We start from the raw sequence: 18841 nt of genomic DNA on the forward strand, positions 1-18841 counted from the left end.
TACATACACAAATATCCACAAATAAAGTAAAAAAAAAATAGCTAAAATTATATTATGATGATCTATTAAAATTGGACATTCTAAATTGAACATTCAAAATTGGACATTCTAAATTGGACATAATATAATAGGACATTCCATAAGGGTACCAGACAAGATAGGACACGACAAAATAAGACATCCGAAAAATGGACAATACAATATTGCACATCAAGAAATTGGACACAAGAAAACAGGGCAAGAGAAAATAGGACATCTCAAAATAGGACATCTCAAACTAGGTCATGACAAGTTACGACATCGGAAAATTCGGCATAAAAATAAGGTCATAAAAATAAAAGGTCATTCAAAATTGGACACCAGAAAATAGAACCAAAAAACTGATCACAACGAAATAAGACACGATCAAATAGGACCTTAAAAAATTGGACATGACCAAAATGGGACATTCTAAAATTAGACACCAGGAAGTAAGACATTCTAAAATTGGACATCATAAAATAGGACACATAAAATACGACGTAACCCAATGAAAACACGAAAGAAATTGGACACCAAAATTAGGACACTCTAAAATTAGACATCAGTAGCAAGACATAAAACAAACTAGTATATACTGAAATTGGACATCTTAGAAAAAATGGACATCTCAAAATAATAATAAAACGTTCCAATATTACCAGAAAAAAACAACATCTTTTCCATACTTTACCGTAACATTCATAAAACTCAAACTACATCCAAAACTTTTATTAAAAACTTTAAATAAACAGTAATGATGCAAAAAAAACCCCCCACAACAATATTACTTTTTCAACATGCTATAATTTTCACAATACAACAGTAAATATGGATTAGTGAAGAGAAAGTATGTATATTTTTCTTCATTTTGTGTATATTTTTGGCGGGTTTATTTTGAATACGACTAAAAAAAAAAATATTTGAAAGTATATTTTTTCATCTTTAAATTATTATTATTTATTTGAATATTTTTTTTTTGTATGTGTTTTGATACGAATTGTGAATTGTTGAGTTTGGATGTCTCTCTCTCTCTCTCTCTCTCTCTCTCTCTCTCTCTCTCTCTCTCACCATCTACACCCTCACAACCCTCATCATTATCATCAACACAAAAACCATCGCTATCATCCACCATCACCACACTCACCATCAACACCATCCTCATCAACACCACCACCCCTCTCATCACACCCCAACACTCACTACCATCACTCCACTCATCACCAGCCCACTCACCACCAGCCCACTCATCCCCACCCCACTCACCACCAGCCCACTCATCACACTCATCCACCACCCCAACACTCATCATCACCCCACTCACCACCACACCTCACACCACCACCCCAACACTCACCACCAGCCCACCCATCACCACTCACTCATACCCACCACTCATCATTACCTCACCCACCCCCAACACTCACTACCATCACCCCACTCACCAACACCCAAACACATTCCCCAAAACTCACCATCACCACTCATCACCACTCCACCTCACCACCATCCCACCATCACACCCCAACACTCACCACCTCACTCATCACCACCACCTCACTCATCACTACCCCAACACTCACCACCTCACTCATCACCACCCCACTCACCACCATCCCACTCATCACCACTCCAACACTCACCATCATGGGGCCAAGGGCGAGAGATGTTCCAGAGGCCGGGGTGAATGTCTTGGAAGTCCGACACATTGAACAGCACGTCCTCCTGTATCCTGTACACCTCCTGATCCTCCGCCGTGTCCACCTCCAGGCTGAAGGAGGGGGAGAAGGAGAGGCTTGAGAGAGAGAGAGAGAGAGAGAGAGAGAGAGAGAGAGAGAGAGAGAGAAATTTCATCCCGTATGGCAAAAAGGATGAATGACCGCCAGCTGCTTTTAAGAAGGCAAAAAGTGAAGGGAGAGAGACGCAGGTCATCCCATTATACTTGAAGTGGCCGTCTTGTCTTAAATAATGTTTAATAAGAGGGCCTTCTTAAAACCCTGCAGTGTGGGGTCTTCTGCTGGAGGTGGGGTGGGAGGGGTGTGGGGTCAAAGGGTGGTGCTTGAAGGGGGGGTGGGGTGGGTTGTGTGGGTGGAGGGGTGTGGTGGAGGTGGTGTGGGGTTGGGGTGGGGTGGGGGTGGGTTTGTGTGGGGTGGAGGGGTGTGGGGTGGAGGTTGGGGTGGGAGGTGGTGTGGGGTGGAGGAGTGGGGTGGAGGGAGTGGTGGAGGTAGTGTGGGGTGAGGGTAGTGTGTGGTGAGGTAGTGGGGTGGAGGGGGCAGGTGTGTGGGGTGGAAGGGGTGGGGTGGGGGGTGTGGGGTGGAGGGGTGTGTGTGGGGTGGAGGGTGGTGTGGGGGGGGTGGTGTGGGGAGGAGTGTGGGGGGAGGGGTGTGTGGGGGAGGGGTAGGGTGGGGGAGGTGGGTGGGAGGGTGGGGTGGGGGGTGGGTGGGGGTGGGTGAGGTGGGTGGGAGGTAGTGTGGGGTGTAGTGTGTGAGGGAGTGGGGTGGAGGGGGTAGGCGGGGTGGGAGGGTGGTGTGGGGTGGAGGGGGTGGGTGGGGGGTGGGGGAGGGGGGTGGGGGGAGGGGGTAGGTGGGGTGGGAGGGTAAAGTGGGTGGAGGGGGTAGTGCGGGGTGGGAGGGGTAGTGTGGGGTGGAGGGGTAGTGGGGTGGAGGGGGTAGTGTGGGTGGGGGTGGGAGGGGTGTGGGGTGGAGGGGTGGTGTGGGGTGGAGGGGGGGGGGAGGGTGGGTGTGGGGGTGGTAGTGGTGGAGGGGGGTGGTGTAGTGTGGGGTGGGAGTGTGGAGGGGTGAGGGTGGAGGGGGGTGTGGGGTGATGGGGGTGTGAGGGGGGGGGTGGAGGGGGTGGGGTGGATGGAGGGTAGTGTGGGGTGGAGGGGGTAGTGGGGTGGAGGGGGTTAGTGGTGGAGGGTGGGTTTGTGAAGGGTGGATGGGGGGTGGGTGGATGGAGGTGGTGGGGGATGGAGGCAGGTGGATGGGGGCAGTGTGGGGTGGATGGAGGGTAGTGTGGGGTGGAGGTGAGTATAAGGAATACCCACTCCTTGAGAAAACTCACCTGAGGAAGGGGCAGCAGTGGTAGGCGTAGGAGAGGGTGAGGGTGTGCACCTTCGGGAAACTCTCGGGCCCTGGGAATTCTCGCAGGTAAGGGTTGTTATGCACCTTGATGGACAGGACGTGTTCCAGCCCTCTCTGCGGCAGCTTCGGGAACACGTTGTCGCCCAGGTTACTGTAGAGGAGAGGGAAGGCTCTTAGCTGACGTCTAGGGGAGGAGAGACTCTTTGTTGACGTCTCGGGGAGAGTAGATGAGAGGACAAACACTTAAGATATTACTGAAAAATATCGATGAGCAAGACTTTAAACCCCGATTTCTAAATTTGATAGATATCTACACACATGACTTAAGTTGATTGGTCCTTGCCTACAAATTACGGGCAGTGATTGGCCCTTACCCACCAAGAGTACACTGATTGGTTCTCGTTCACTATCATGTGTGGACAAAAGCCAATCAACGCAAATCTTCCCTGCCTACGTCACACTTAGGAGAAACCAATCAGCTCACGTTATACCAGCATATACTTGGACTTTACCACTTATTGCTACAGAAGGAGCGGGATGGAGATACGTACATGTCCTCCAAGCTGATCAGCGGCAGGAAGGCGTCCTCCTCTATCTGAGAGATCTGGTTCTGTTGAAGCGCCCTGAGGGAGGAGACCAGACACCAGTAGTAGTAGTAGTAGTTGTAGTGGTAGTAGTAGACAGATGACTTTGCACACTAATACAACATAAGAAAAACTTAAAAAATAACCATAAATGACTCGACGTAAATCTATTCGTCCTAAAACAACGTTTGTGACCTAAGTAACCTAATGTGGACTATAAAACTCGTCTCTATTTTACTAAACCTTACCTGACCTTAAAATCCCCCTACATGATACTATACCTTACCACTGCATGACCATACATGTGTTCAGTTTGACGCTACATCACCCAATATGACCTTACTTTAACCTACATGTCTGTACTTGATAATATACATAATTTTGCTTAATCCAACATGACCTTACTTAATTATGTTTGATCCTATCTGACCTCACATAGCAAGACTTAGATCCTATAAAGTCCTCTTTGACCTAATGTGATCTTATTTGATCCTACGTGACCTTAATTGACCCTACGTGACCTACGTACAGGACTTGGAGGTGGGGGAGGCCGAAGAAGGCGTCAGCGGGGACGTGTGTGATCCTGTTGTGTTGCAGGAGCAGATCCTGAAGGTGGGGAGCCCCTGTCAGCCTGCCGTGACCCAGGCTACTGAGGGCGTTGTCGCTCAGGTCACTGCCAGGAAGAACTCAGGTCAGGTGAAGTTAAATAAGGTATTAAGTGAGGATCCTGACGCCTCTCTTGGTCAAATAATCACTGAGGGGGTCCGGGTGTAATTCAAATAAGGCCAAATGATGGCGCTGTTAGTTAATATCGATGAGGTCACAGCTCGATGAACCTTAACTTTGATAAGGTCAAGAGAAATGGCACACTTAGTAAGGTCACTCCTCGGAGAAACTCAAACCTAGTGACGTCAACTGATGATAAAATTGGTCAAGTGAGTGGTGGGAGGACCTCAGATGTGATAAGTTCAAGGGGTGGCATCTCTCCTGACGACATGTAGGTGGTATAATTACTTCAGGTCACTAGTATAGGTGGCATTAATGGCCAGGCCACAAGCTGGTGGGAGAAATCAAATCCTTTCTTATAAGTCTAAGTCATTAAGAATAATACCTATACTTATGACTCGGGAGAAAAAAAACATATTGAACTTTCAGATTAAATTACAGTGACACGAGTCTTATAATTACTAGGTTGGGAATTACAGGTAAGTTTGTGTGTACACCTGACCTATATGACTGATTCCACAAACTTCTGACATATATGAGCTTAAACAGAATCATTATTATTATTGTTATTCTCATTCTTCTTTTTATTACTTTTATTATTATTACATTATTATTATGACTATGATCATTATTATTACATTATTATTATGACTATGATCATTATTATTATTATTATTATTATTATTATTATTATTATTATTATTATTATTATCATCATTATTATTATTATTGAACATGCAGTATTAATTTTCATTAGAACTAATATAGTGTATTAAAGGAGGTACATTGTATTCCACTGCATTAAAGTTCGTGCATTGTATTATATCCCACTACTGTGTTTTATTCCATCACTATCCTCTAACTACCGCCCAATCAGTCTAACATCAATAGTAGGTAAATTACTAGAATCAATTATTTCAAACTCTATTCGAAACCACCTGGAGAAGCACAAGTTGATCAATGATTCCCAACATGGCTTCACAAGAGGGTGTTCATGTCTAACTAATCTATTAACATTCTTTTCATCAGTTTTCGAATCGGTGGACGAGGGGCACAATTATTATGTGGTATATCTCGACTTTAGCAAAGCCTTCGACAGAGTCCCACACGAAAGACTAATTAGAAAGGTAGAAGCGCATGGCATCAAAGGTAATATCCTTAAATGGATTAGGGCGTGGCTACGGGACAGGAAACAGCGAGTGAGCATAAACGGCACTAAATTGCATTGGAGCAACGTCACTAGTGGAGTTCCCCAAGGCTCAGTACTTGGACAGTTATTATTTATTATATACATAAACGACCTAGATATCGGCATAGACAGCAACATAAGTAAATTTGCTGTTGACACTAAAATAGGACGTGTAATTAAATCTGACGAGGACTCTGCAAAACTACAGGAAGATCTAAAAAAAATTTTCGAATGGTAAGAAAAATGGCAGATGAAATTCAATGTGGACAAATGTAAAGTACTCAGTATAGGAGATGTAAACAGGGAAACCAGTTACCAGATGAACAACGATGCCATTGTGGAATCCGACTGCGAGAGAGATTTAGGAGTAATGATAAGTAGGAATCTTAAGCCAAGTAAACAATGTGTTCTTGCTCGTAACAAGGCTAATAAAGTACTTGGGTTCATACAAAGGAGTGTTAGTTACAAGACTAGCGAGGTCATCTTAAAATTATATCTAGCGCTTGTGAGACCTCACCTGGATTACGCAGTTCAGTTCTGGTCACCGTATTACAGAATGGATATAGAATCATTGGAAAGAATCCAGAGGAGAATGACAAGACTGATCCCGGGCATTAGGAACCATGAATACAGAGACAGGTTAAAGCATCTTAATTTGTACTCCCTCGAGAGACGTAGAGTGAGGGGCGACATGATAGAGGTGTATAATGGAAGTCAGGGTTAAACAAAGGGGACATTACAAAGGTACTCAAACTATCCAACCAGGAGCGAACTCGTAACAATGGTTTTAAATTAGACAAATTTAGATTTAGGTGTGAAATAGGTAAACACTGGTTTGGAAACAGAGTAGTGGATGAATGGAACAAGTTACCAAATATCATCATTAACTCGAATACGCTGGATAGCTTCAAACATAGGTTGGATGCTTATATGAACAATAGGGGTTGGGTATAAACGGGACTGCCCAGTATGGGTCAACAGGCCCGCTGCAGTTTCCTCCATTCTTATGTTCTTATGTTCTTAAATCAAGTGTATTTTACTGTATTAAAAATAACTTATTATATTGTATTAAAATTATGGTATTGCGTTGTATTGTAGCTAGTGTATTTTACTGTATGATGTATGATAATCAGTGAATTTTGTTTTATTTTAACAAGTGTATTTATATTGTATCAAGACGAGTGTATATACTGTATGTTGTATTAAGATTATTGTATTCTACTCACAGGAGCTTGAGGTGGTGGCAGCCTTCCAACACTGGGATGTCACTGATGGAGTTTAGATGGAGGTTCCTGCCAACATGAAGGTCACATTGAGGTCAAATTCTGATAGTAAAGGGGTGAGGTCAGAGGTCAAAGGTTAGACTCTTATATAATGTACAGGAGTTTAAGAAATGTTAGGTTAATTAAATGTATAATTATTTATTGTGTTTTTGTTGATAAATTTTTACATCTTCATAATTAAGTTTGGGGATGAGTTAATTAAACTGAGACAAATAAATGATAAAAATAATTAATATATGAATCATTCTTTGACTGTAGTGATAAAATGATTCGTGTACCTAGCCCATGTTCCTAGCCCATGTTCCTCAGCCCTATCATCTCTCTGCTTATGTTACTATCCCTTAACCCCTCCCCCTATCTCCAACCAGTACCCGCAACCCACACCCCAACCCATGTCCTCAGGTCTTACCTCCTGCCAACGCCCACAACTTACTGTATGTTCCTAGCTTCCACCCATAACCCATGTCCCTAACCTAAGTTCATATCCCCTATCCTCTGCCAATGCCCCGAACCCCTATGCCTTGTGATTGCCCCCTGTCCCCCTACTCATGTCTCTAACCCATTCTCCTAGCCCATGCCTCTAGCCCACACACTCACAGACTCCTGAGCTTGGGGGTGAAGGAGCACAGGTGGTCAGGGACGGAGGTAAGGGCCGCCCTGTCTATCCTCAGCATCTCCAGGTTGTAAGTGCCGTTGAGGGAAGGGAAGTCCGTCAACTCTCGCGTCTCCTTCAGGATCCTGCAGGAGGAAAAAATGACCTGGGAGTGATCTGAAATGACCTTGACCCTAAAGGACCTCAATGGGATCCTGTAGGACTTGATGAGAACCCCTGGATTGGTTTCTGACCTCATGTGTATCATGATTAGGACCCGGTAAGCAAAATGAGGATCCCACGTGAACTGATAGGGATCCTTCAAGGACATATCTGGATTATAAAGGAACCGACTAGGACTTAATTAGGATATATATTGACAGTTTGGTGAGTGAGGGCACTTACAGCTTGGTGAGGGAGGGCAGGTGAGTGAAGGCGTCTTGGTGCACGGTGAGGAGTGGGTTCCCCTGGATCACCACCTGCTCCAGCTTGGCCAGACCTGTAAACACTCCCTCACCTAGATACGTCACCTGGTTGTTGCCTAGTAACCTGTGTGAGGGGAAAACACTGTCAGTCTACCTGCTGAGTCTACCTGGTAAGTGAGTCTACCTGGTAAGTGAGTCTACCTGGTGAGTCTACCTGGTGAGTGAGTCTATCTGGTGAGTCTAACTGGTGAGTCTATCTGGTGAGTCTATCTGGTGAGTCTACCTGGGAAGTGAGTCTACCTGGTAAGTGAGTCTACCTGATGAGTGAGTCTATCTGGTGAGTCTACTTGGTGAGTCTATCTGGTGAGTCTAACTGGTGAGTCTACCTGCTGAGTCAGTCTATCAACGGAGTCCAGTTGGTGAGTCTAGTTTGTGAGTCCATCTGGTGAGTCTAGGTGTGAAGTAAGTCTAGCTGTCGAGTGAGTCTGCTGAGTACACCTACTGAGTACATCTAATGAGTTTACCTGTTGAATCTGGTTGATGATTCCACCTACTGAACCTACCTACTGAGCCTACCTACTGAGCCTACCTACTGAACTTACCTACTGAGCCTACCTACTTAACCTACCCACTGAGCCTACCTACTGAACCTACCTACCTACTGAGCCTATCTACTGAGCCTGAGGTACTTACAGGCGAGTCAGTTGAGAACAACGGAGGATGGCTGCCGGCACCTCCACCAAGTGATTCTCAGTCAAGTCTCTAAAGGGAGAGATAATGGAGAGAGACATGTGAGATATAGCTGAGACAGATGAGAGATACAGATGAGAGACAGGTGAGAAAATGTGAGATACAGGTTCTGATAGGTGTGATATGAGTGAGAGATAGGTGAGAAATAAGTGAGAGATAAAAATGAGAGATACAGGTGAGATACAAGTGAGAGGCACAGGTGGGATAGAAATAAGAGATACAGGTGAGATACAAATGAGAGATACAGGTGAGATAGAAATAAGAGATACAGGTGAGAGATACAAGTGAGAGATACTTACAAGACTTGGAGCTGAGGGAGAGACTCCAGAGCTGCTTCTTCTATTGTCGTGATCTTGTTCTGATGAAGCGACCTAGTGAGAGATAATGGTGAGAGATATGGCTAGGTGAGAGACTGGTAAGGTGAGAGACTGGTAAGGTGAGGGACTGGTAAGGTGAGAGACTGGTAAGATGAGAGACTGGTAAGGTGAGAGATATGGCTAGGTGAGAGACTGGTAAGGTGAGAGACTGGTAAGATGAGAGACTGGTAAGCTTAAAATATGATTTACGTAGATATGAAACTATTATATAATTATAATTGATAATAATCTTCAGTATATAACGTACAAGTCGAAGTAGTAATAGTAATAGTAGTAGTAGTAACGATAACAACATTAAATATTCTAAAAAACAATAAAATAACCGTAAAACTGAACTCAATAAAGAAAACGCTCAGAATATTCCATTAACACGAAAATCATAACAAAAAATCATAACAAACAAACAATTAATACACCGAACTAACTAAGAACTAACGGAGCGAACCAAGTAGGCTACAACACGTGGCTTTGTTTACTCACAAAGAGGTGAGACTGCGTAGACCCTGGAGCTCACCCACGCGCAGCCCAGAGATCTTGTTCCGTGCCAGGTTCCTGTAAGGTAGGACTGTGGTGAGAGAGAGAGAGAGAGAGAGAGAGAGAGAGAGAGAGAGAGAGAGAGAGAGAGAGAGTTTTCGCAATCGTGTTTATTTGTGCAGGTTCCCTCTTCTTACACCGCCTCCTCCTCCTTATTTACACTTACTCAGCAAGTACGTGCTGGGCTGAGGGTCAACTTGGGCTCAGTGTCCCCCTTACCATGAACACGACCACACACATTATTATGTCTCCGTGTCTCTTCCCAGATCTCTAATCATGACTTTGGCCCCGTCACCTTCACACACACACACACACACACACACACACACACACACACTCACAGGAACTGGAGGTTGGTGAGGGGGGTGACGGAGGGTGGGACACTACTGAAGAAGTTATCCTCCAGAGAGAGCTCCAACATTCTTGTCGGCAACGACCCCGTCAGGAGACCAGACAGATGGTTGTTGTCCAGGTATCTGAAGGAACAAGGGAGGTGCAGGTTGTTAAGGGTTGTGAAAGATCGTTATACAAGGTCATGTAAGGTCAAAGAGAGGTTAATTAAAGGACAAATTAGGTTAATTAGGGTCAACAACAGTGGATGCATGACCTTAAATAAAACTGTCCAAGCTAATCATGTGTTCGATATCCCTTATTATTATAATCTAGAGAGAGAAAGAGAGAGAGAGAGAGAGAGAGAGAGAGAGAGAGAGAGAGAGATAGAGAGAGAGAGAGAGAGAGAGAGTTGAAGTACTCACAAGTTTTGAAGAGGCAAACGATGGAAGGCCTTTGGCGACACACTGCTGATGCGGTTGCCTGAGAGCTTCCTGAAAAACAGTGTGGCTCAGTAAACAACAGTGTGGCTCAGAAAACAACAATGTGGCTCAGTAAACAAGTTCTGGACAATACTTACAGGTCATGGACAGTACTTACAGGTCATGGACAGTACTAATAGGTCCTGAACAGTATATATAGGTCTTAGACAGTACATACAGGTTCGGACAGTACTTACAGGTACTGGAGACCCGGGAAGTCGCTGAAGATCAGGTCAGGGAGACTTGTAAGGTTGTTATTGCTCAGGTCACTGTTACGAAATAAACAAACAGACAAATAAATACAATTGAGACTTGTTCATCATGAGAGGTTAGGTTAGGTTAGGGTTCGGTTAGCTTAGGTTAGGTTAGGTTAGGGATGGGTTAGCTTAGGTTAAGTTAGTTTAAGTTAACTTTGGTTTGGATAAGGTTCGGTCAGGTTATGTTAGAGTTGGATTAAGTTAGGTTAGGTTAAGTTACGTGTGGTTAGGTTAAATCAGAGTCAAGTTAGGTCATGTTAGGTTAAGTTAGTGTGGGGCTTAGATCAAGTTAAGTTATAGTTAGGTAAGGTGAAGTTAGGTTAATTTAGAGTTACATTAGAGTAAAATTAGGTTGCGTCTACGAGTATATATTAACATCATCATCATCATCCTATCTTTCTCTATCTGCCTCTCTGCTTCTCTCTTCTTCGTCTTATCTGTCTGTCTATCTACAAATCTTTCTTTATTTACCCTTTTTCCTTTCAACACCACCGTCTGTTTCTCTGTCTCTTTATCTCTCTGTTAACATTACTGTCTTCAATTACCGTCTACTTTCCCATCACCTCCATCACCACCTGTCTCTCTGCTTCACTGTCTCATTCTGTCTACCTAATCTATCTTTACATACTAACCATCCGTCTCTCACTGTCTCATTCTGTGTACCCTTTTTTTATCTCTGTCTGTAGGTATGTCCGTCCCACCGTCGTCAGAGAGGGACAGGAATAGTTGTGTATATTATTTCTGAGTAGAGTAGCGGAAGGGAAGGGGGTGGGGAGGGGCGGAGGGGGGAGGGGCGGAGGGGGGGAGGGGCGGAGAAGGGCGCCTTTGGTACCTTGACTGACACTGCTTCTACTGCTGCTATTTCTACGTCCGCCTCGTTCTCTTTCTCCTTCTTGTTTTCGTTCTCTTACTGTTTATCGTTTTCCTACTCGTTCTCCTCTTCCTCGTATTCGTTCTCCTCCTCGTTCTCCCCTTCTTCCTCCTCCTCGTTCTTTTCGTCTTCGATCTTCTCCTCCTCCTCGTTCGCCTTTTCCTCATGTCCTCCTTCTCCTCCTCCTCCTCCTCCACATTTTTCGTTTTCCTCTTCCTCCTCCTCGTCATCACCCTCCTCCTCCCTACTTTACTAATTCCTCCTCTTTCTTCAGCCCACTTTGGAGTTCCCATCCACCTCTTTTTAACCCCTCTTCTTCTTCTCCTCCTCCTCTTTCTCTTCCTCATCCTCTCTCCCGTATATCGTTCCTCCCCCTCCTCTTCCTCTCCCCCAATTGCTTCCTTCTCCTTCTCGTTTATCTCTCTCCTCTTCACCATCTATCGCTCTCCCATTACCATTACTGAGAACACGGAATATACGGTGGTGTTCAGGCCTCTCTCTCTCTCTCTCTCTCTCTCTCTCTCTCTCATCCTTCTCCTCATCTATCATCCCTTTCTACTCACTCGCTCCTTTCACCATTACTCACTCTAAATTACCCCCTCGTTATTCTTCTCACTCGCTCTTTCTCTCTTTCTCATTTCCTCTCTCTCCTTAGTCTTTCTCTCATCCCTCTTCCACATCTTTTCACCCCTAAACTCTCTTCCCTTTTCATCACCTTCTCGTCCATTTCCTCCCTTTATCAGTCCTACCATCCACTCCCACCCCCCCCCCTCTTACCGCCAATCACCTCATAACACTCGACGTAAGTAGCTCTGGAATCAAAGTAATTGTGGTTCAAAAATAAAGTGAAAAAAGTTGAATCATTTAAGGGGAAAAAGTTGTCAGAATGATTCAAATTCAAAGTCAGTAAGTTTTGGATCATTGAAAGCAAGAGTGAAAGATGGTATTATAATTCAACGTGGAAGTGAGTAACAGTAACATGATGTCGTGTAATGTAAACAAAATATATTAGTTACCCATCAAATTATTTAATTCTCTCTGATATATATTTCAAAGAAAATGATTGTATTGAAAGGGTAACTTAATCCATCACGAAGCCTCGGCGTCATCGAGAGACAAATGAAAGTAAGTTGAGATGAAGATGGCAGTGAGGACAGAGATAATGCCGCAGGTAAAATATGGCAAATAATGATGATGACGATGAAAATGACACGGATGACGGTTTATTAAAGTAATGAAAGTGACAAGGAGATTGATTAACTCTTCTTCTAGTAAATCCTTCTGGTCCAGAACCAAAAACATCTGTAATAACTTCTGCACTCCTTCTTTTCCTCCTCTCTTCGTCCTGATAACTCTATAGCCAACTCTCCCCCTGATAAAGCCAATCTTTTTGGCACCTTATTCTCTTCTAACTCCACCTTAGACGATTCCAACTCTATCCCTCCTACTCCTGCTCCTCCTACTGAACCTATACACTTACATCCAGGTTGGATGTAAGACGCATGGACCGGACGGAATACCCTCTCGTGTTCTAAGGGAGTGTGCTGAAGTTCTGCCCCCTGTGCCTGCTTACCTCTTTCACCTTTGTCTCAAAACCAAAACTTTTCCTTCTTCTTGGAAGCACGTCTTGGATCAGCCCATCCCGAAGAAGGGTGACCATTATAATCCCTCTAACTGTCGCCCCAGTGCCCTAACTTCATCCCTCTCTAAGGTTTTCGAAACTATCTTAAACTCTCATTTTCTCCGTCACCTTGAACGCTTTTCTCTTTTGTCGGATCACCAGTATGTCCTTCGCTAAGCGAGATCTACTGGTGATCTGCTCTCCTACTGCACCCATCTTTGGTCATCCTCTCTTAGGGATTATGGGGAAACTTTCGTCGTGGCCCTCGACATCAAAGCATTTGACAGGGTGTGGCACTAGTAACTATGCTTTCTAAACTTCCCTCTTCTGGTTTCTCTCCCCCACATTGTTCTCTAATTTCTAGCTTCCTTGAGTACCGATCCATGGCAGTTGTTGTCGAGGGACCGATCACTCGCTCTGTCCCTTCCAATAGTAGTGTCCTACAGGGTTCTGTTCTTTCACCTACTTACTTCCTTTTTTTTATCAATGATTTACTTCACACTACGACTAATTCTACCCATTCACATGCTGATGATTCTACTCTTCACTCTTCACATTTTTCCTTTCCACCTAATTCTCAAACTAGATCTATTTCTAGAGCTGATATCATTTCATCTATTATTGCGGATCTGTGCAGCATCTCCGAATGGGGAGGTAGAAACTTGGCTAGTAATAATACTCAGTATTTACCAATTACACTTTCCAAATTAGATGATCTCCCATCAATCACATTTCAGGACGCAATCACTGCCAAGTTCTAAAATAGATATGCTAGGCCTCACCATTTCCTCTAATATGTCATGGAAGCCACACATCCACAACATTGCTAAAGCTGCCCCCCGAAAGCTGGGAATGCTGTACAGATGCCGCAGCTACTGTACTTCACTCCTGAGCAGTTGGTTCAAGTTTATAAGGAATTCATTCGTCCTAACTTGGAGTACTGCTCTCATATCTGGGGTGGCTCTTCTTCTGTCCAACTGTTAGATAGGGTGGAATGAAAGGCATTTCGTCTTACTGACTCTCCTCCATTAGTTAATAATCTTTCTTCCCTTTCTCTTCGCCGTAATGCTGCTTCACTCTCTCTCTTTTACAGGTACTTTAACGGGCAATGTTCGGTGGATTTGGCATCCTGTGTACCGCCGGCAAGGCCGTGGGCTCGTAACACTCGTCTTGCCCGCGGTGCCCACCGTTTCTCTGTGGCTGTCGGTCACACTAGAATAACCCGTTATAGTACCTCCTTATTTCCTCACACAGCCAAACTGTGGAATGCTCTGCCTTCTTCTGTGTTTCCATACTCTTACAACTGTCTCACTTTAAAAAGCTGGTTTTCCGGCATCTTCGTGGTGTAGATTAACGTGGTCTTTTTCTTCGTATTTTTAATTTCTCTTTACTCTTATTATTTCGCCCCCCAGGCCCCGTTGTGGGTCGATGACCTGTGCCCTGGTGGGCTATTCCCCGTAAAAAAAAAAGAAAAAAGAAAAAAGTTCCAGCCACCTTTATCCTACAACTCTTATCACACACAATATATATATATATACATTTTCTCAACAAATTTTATTACAACTCTTAAGTCCATTTTTGGTATAACTTTATAATCCTTTAACATTTGACTTGGTGAGAGATCGTACAATCATTCCTCAGTTAGACACTTTAGGTATACATAAATGTTCAGCTTATCTCCACCAGTTTATATGTCTGCTGTGGTCATGAACGTCACAACTTTATTTTTAACACGCGAGATGTAAAGTAGATAAAGAAACAATAAAAAAAGCGAGTTTGTCAGCCACTAGACAACACAAGCCTAGTTAACCTTAAACTAAACAAAGTTACTCTACGATAAACTTAAGTAAAATATTAACGAGTGACGAAGCCCACAAGACATCATTACACAGGGCGGCTATAAACTCACTGCACAACATTATAAACTTTAAAAATTGTGAAAAGGAGAAGAGCGACCAAGACACAGGAACCACACCATAATCAGAATAAATATATATATCCTTCTTGAGGACGCGAGGCCATGGTGACAAAAGCTTATCTGCCATCAGTGGTATGGCCAGAATGTGTGGTTCATTACCTCGTCAACCACGGGTCAGTCTGTCTGGCATTTCAAAGCCTCACTAAATTGGGAATGTCTACTGATACTGCTGCGATAATGTAAGGTCAGAACTGGCCGGTTTGTGTGAGATGTGGGTCGAGTTAGCCTAGGCCAGGCCAGGTCAGGTCAGGTCCCCGGTACCAGACAACTTCCAGTGTGTGTGTGTGTGTGTGTGTGTGTGTGTGTGTGAAAGCGGGTACATGTAACGCTTCACCGAGTCCTGAGGTATTTTCTAAGTTAATCTAACCTAACCTGACTTGACCTATCTGAATTAACCTAACTTAATCTTAGCTAACCTAATGTAACCTAACATAGCCTGAAGTAAGCTATTTTAATCCAACCTATCCCAATCTAACCTAACCTACCTTGATCTCTTATCCCCTTTCCCTCTCTCTCTCTCCCCCCATTTCTTCCTCCACACTTCCTCTCTCTACCCCTTCCCTTCCCCCCCGGCTTGCAGCTAGAGGCGTCCATCATCATAACATCAGTGAAGGTAATGGGTGACGGTAGTTAACACTGACCACTAACAAGGTCGTACACCTGAGTGTCTATGCAAATACCTTGATGAGAGAGAGAGAGAGAGAATCTGTAGGTGTGTATGCAAATCTGTCCGTAGGAGTGAATCTTCATGTTTCTGTGTGTGTGTGTGTGTGTGTGTGTGTGTGTGTGTGTATTAAGTGTATGTGTGTATGAGTGTATGTATATAAACACAGCAACAAGAGCCTGATCATCACCGCTTGGCTCAGTCTACCTCTTATCAGTCTAGTCAGTAAAGTTTAGTCTCAACTTCCTACGACACGCAATATTTTTCCTCGAGATTTTCAACTTTTGTCTGATTTTTTTCCCCGAGACGTCCAAGGACTTTTTTTTTACACCTCAAACCATTTAAGATATATTTTTCCTTAACTATAGAAGGCCTTTTATCCCTAGGTATTTATTATTTTCGTCTTTTTCCCTAGGTATGTGTTTTTTCCCTAGGTATGTGTTTTTTCCCTAGGTATGTGTGTTTTTTCCCCTAGGTGTGTGTCTTTCTATGGTTTTTGATGCCCTTTACTTAAGTCACCATTTCAGCTCCTTTAACCATTTAAATACGTGCTATAAGGAAAATCTGGTTGTACATAGGTTAAGTTAGGGGTAAGGAAGGTTAAGGAAGGTTAGGTTAGGTTAGGTTAGGCCTTTACGTGTTTTAGGGAAATTCCTCAAACTAATCATCCCAATTTTCGCCAAGTCTTCCATCAAAGACTTTCCCTAATTCTTAAAACATTTCCCTAACTACTTAAGACTTTTCCCCTGACCACTTAAAGTGAAGTGTGTTGTTGGCTATAATTCCTGAGAGAGAGTGACAGTTCTCTACACAATGTCTCTCCGTTTATTATCTCTTGTCAGTTGAATTGTTATCTGATTTCCTTCTCTTTAATATCATTTTCTTAACAACTTACGATTATTTTCTCTTACTTGGAGATAAAAGAATGAGTCTGGTTGCAGGAGAGAGTTTCAGTACAAATTTAGTCGTTATTTTGGTGCCTTGGCTTATGTGAGGCAGTTAGATGCGTTTTCTCATCTTTAATCAAGGGGAAACGAACGTAAAAACATCTGTGTCTCGTGGCCTTAAAGGGGTCACATACTCACATTTAATAACTTCTCGTATTACTGTTTATGTGGGTAAGTGGGGGAGATTAATTACCAATCTCTGAGAATCTATTAAAGTGTTGTAGTTTTATAATATTATTATATTTTTCTCCATCGAGGTTAAGTGATTTATTTTAATGCGTCTTCACATCATCAGTTATATACAGTAGGTGAAGGGGAGAGCCAGTAGGTTAACGTATGGACCTTTTGAGAATCGCAGGATCTGACATTTTCATACAATGACTCCTAAGACAAGAAAGTGTGGTGTTAACATGACGGAGTGTCGTGTAACAGTGGCGGCTGTTTGGTACTCACAGGCTGGTGACGGTGGCAGGGTCAAGGCCGTCGAGTTGCTCTAGGCGCGGCACCATAGACAGTCCTGCGCCAACACACGCCATCCTCACCCCGGCTCGCGCCTTCCGACCTTCCCTGCCGACCTGCCCGCTTATTCTGGAGAGGGTGGAGGGTGTAGTGCAGGTGCAGGCAGCAGGGCAGGCCAAGACTGGGCGCAGGATGGCAGCCATCAAGATGATGAAGAGCGTCAGGGAGGGCAAGGAAGCAAGGCGACGGTGCCGCCATGGTGGACGCGCGCTGAACCTCGACGCCAGCTTTTCTTCCGCTGTCTGCTGTGCTTTTTCCTCGATTCTCTGAGTTTCTGAGGCTGGTCTGTGGTTCACCGGGACCAAAATTCCCGGTGACACCCGACGGACTCTCAGGGTGCAGTACAGGTCCCGACTCCTTAAAAACATGACAGTGTCGGAGCCCGGACTGACTGTCTTGTCGTTAGTAGTATTTTCACAGGTCTCTGAGTCCTGTCTCACAAGCCAGAGACCTGTTGTGAAACATCGAATCCTCTGAGAGACGTCTCGTGCGGGCGCAGGCATGGGGAAAAGTGCAGCAGACGCAATACGCCCGCAGGAGCCGAGGTGTGTCGTCCCCAGCCCATGTTTGTGGCACATATTTTATTCCCAGGACGATAGAAGCAGAAGGCGAAGGAGAGGTCCAGCTGGACGGCGACTGGACGCCATATGTGCGTTATGTGGGCGTCCTGTAGACGCTACGTAGCCTCCATGGACGCCTCCCCTGGTTCCAACACTCCTCACAAGTCGTGTCTGTTGGGAAAGAAAAATATGTTGTTATAAAAGAGGACCCAAAAAGCTGGTGGCGGCAGACATCTTTGATGAATTCTGCTCATAACTTGGGTCTGACTCCTCCAGAGGTTTGCTCTGAGTTTTTTTTATCAACTGGTGAAAAGAGAACGACTCTATTGACAGCGAGGTCTTATTGGTGCAAAGTCGACGCCATTTTGACCGTCATCTTTTGTGGTTGTTGAAGGGAACCCGCCACACGTGTTCTCACAGCTCCAGGTAGGAGGAAAATTTAAGGAAAGAACCTCTGAGAATGTGGGAGTTTATTTGCACATGCCATCGTTCCATTAAGCTACGGAATTTCTATTTGTCGTGATGACTTTGTTGATGTTCTTACGAGTTATTATTAATATAATTAAATATCTAATATCATCTTATCGTTCACATAACCCACAAAATATATTCACAAGAGCAAAACACACACACCAAAAAAAAATAATCTTCGCCAGGTATCAACATCGCCGGCCTCGACTCCTGATCCACTGGCTGGGTGGGAGAGGGTTTATAATCCTACTAAATTATCGCTTAATTTGACTTTAATGTTTCCTCCGCTTCTATACTCAAGTTGCTAACGGAGTCGGCCGATAAATAAAGAGAGAGAGAGAGAGAGAGAGAGGAAACGAACACGGTTGTAGTGTAACCCTAGTCTGCTCGTCTTCCCGTCAAGGGTCGCCAGAATGTAAACAAACATTACCCCCCAGATCTCTCCCCCCCCCAAAAAAAAAATGGCGCGAAATTTTCCCGCACCTTTATTGACAGCTCTGTTGACTCTCGTTTGATTATCTCGTGGATGCATAGCCAGAGGAGGGTAAGGAGGTGAGGGAGGTGAGGAGGTAGGGGGGGA

At 44.2% G+C, this 18841-nt stretch overlaps 1 protein-coding gene across 6 annotated transcripts in view; it reads right to left on the minus strand.

Moving 5' to 3' along the window:
- LOC121877079 (leucine-rich repeat-containing G-protein coupled receptor 4-like) overlaps positions 1-18841 on the minus strand; it is a 64269-nt gene that overhangs the window by 4134 nt on the left and 41294 nt on the right. For 5 of the 6 annotated variants that reach the window (XM_042382709.1, XM_042382711.1, XM_042382713.1 and 2 more), the window contains exons 4-17: positions 17165-17961; positions 10571-10642; positions 10317-10385; positions 9903-10037; positions 9508-9579; positions 8950-9021; positions 8594-8662; positions 7881-8024; positions 7481-7621; positions 6827-6892; positions 4215-4358; positions 3653-3724; positions 3082-3252; positions 1662-1789 (exon numbers count right to left, since the gene is read on the minus strand). In XM_042382709.1, coding sequence (XP_042238643.1) covers positions 1662-1789; positions 3082-3252; positions 3653-3724; positions 4215-4358; positions 6827-6892; positions 7481-7621; positions 7881-8024; positions 8594-8662; positions 8950-9021; positions 9508-9579; positions 9903-10037; positions 10317-10385; positions 10571-10642; positions 17165-17808 — 1999 coding nt within the window. In that variant the 5' untranslated portion in view covers positions 17809-17961. The remainder of the gene's footprint in view (positions 1-1661; positions 1790-3081; positions 3253-3652; positions 3725-4214; positions 4359-6826; positions 6893-7480; positions 7622-7880; positions 8025-8593; positions 8663-8949; positions 9022-9507; positions 9580-9902; positions 10038-10316; positions 10386-10570; positions 10643-17164; positions 17962-18841) is intronic. The other variant, XM_042382715.1, reaches the window with a different exon arrangement.

This window comes from Homarus americanus, unplaced genomic scaffold (assembly GCF_018991925.1).
Source record: "Homarus americanus isolate GMGI-L3 unplaced genomic scaffold, GMGI_Hamer_2.0 scaffold19244, whole genome shotgun sequence".
In the NCBI taxonomy this organism is placed as follows: domain Eukaryota; kingdom Metazoa; phylum Arthropoda; class Malacostraca; order Decapoda; family Nephropidae; genus Homarus; species Homarus americanus.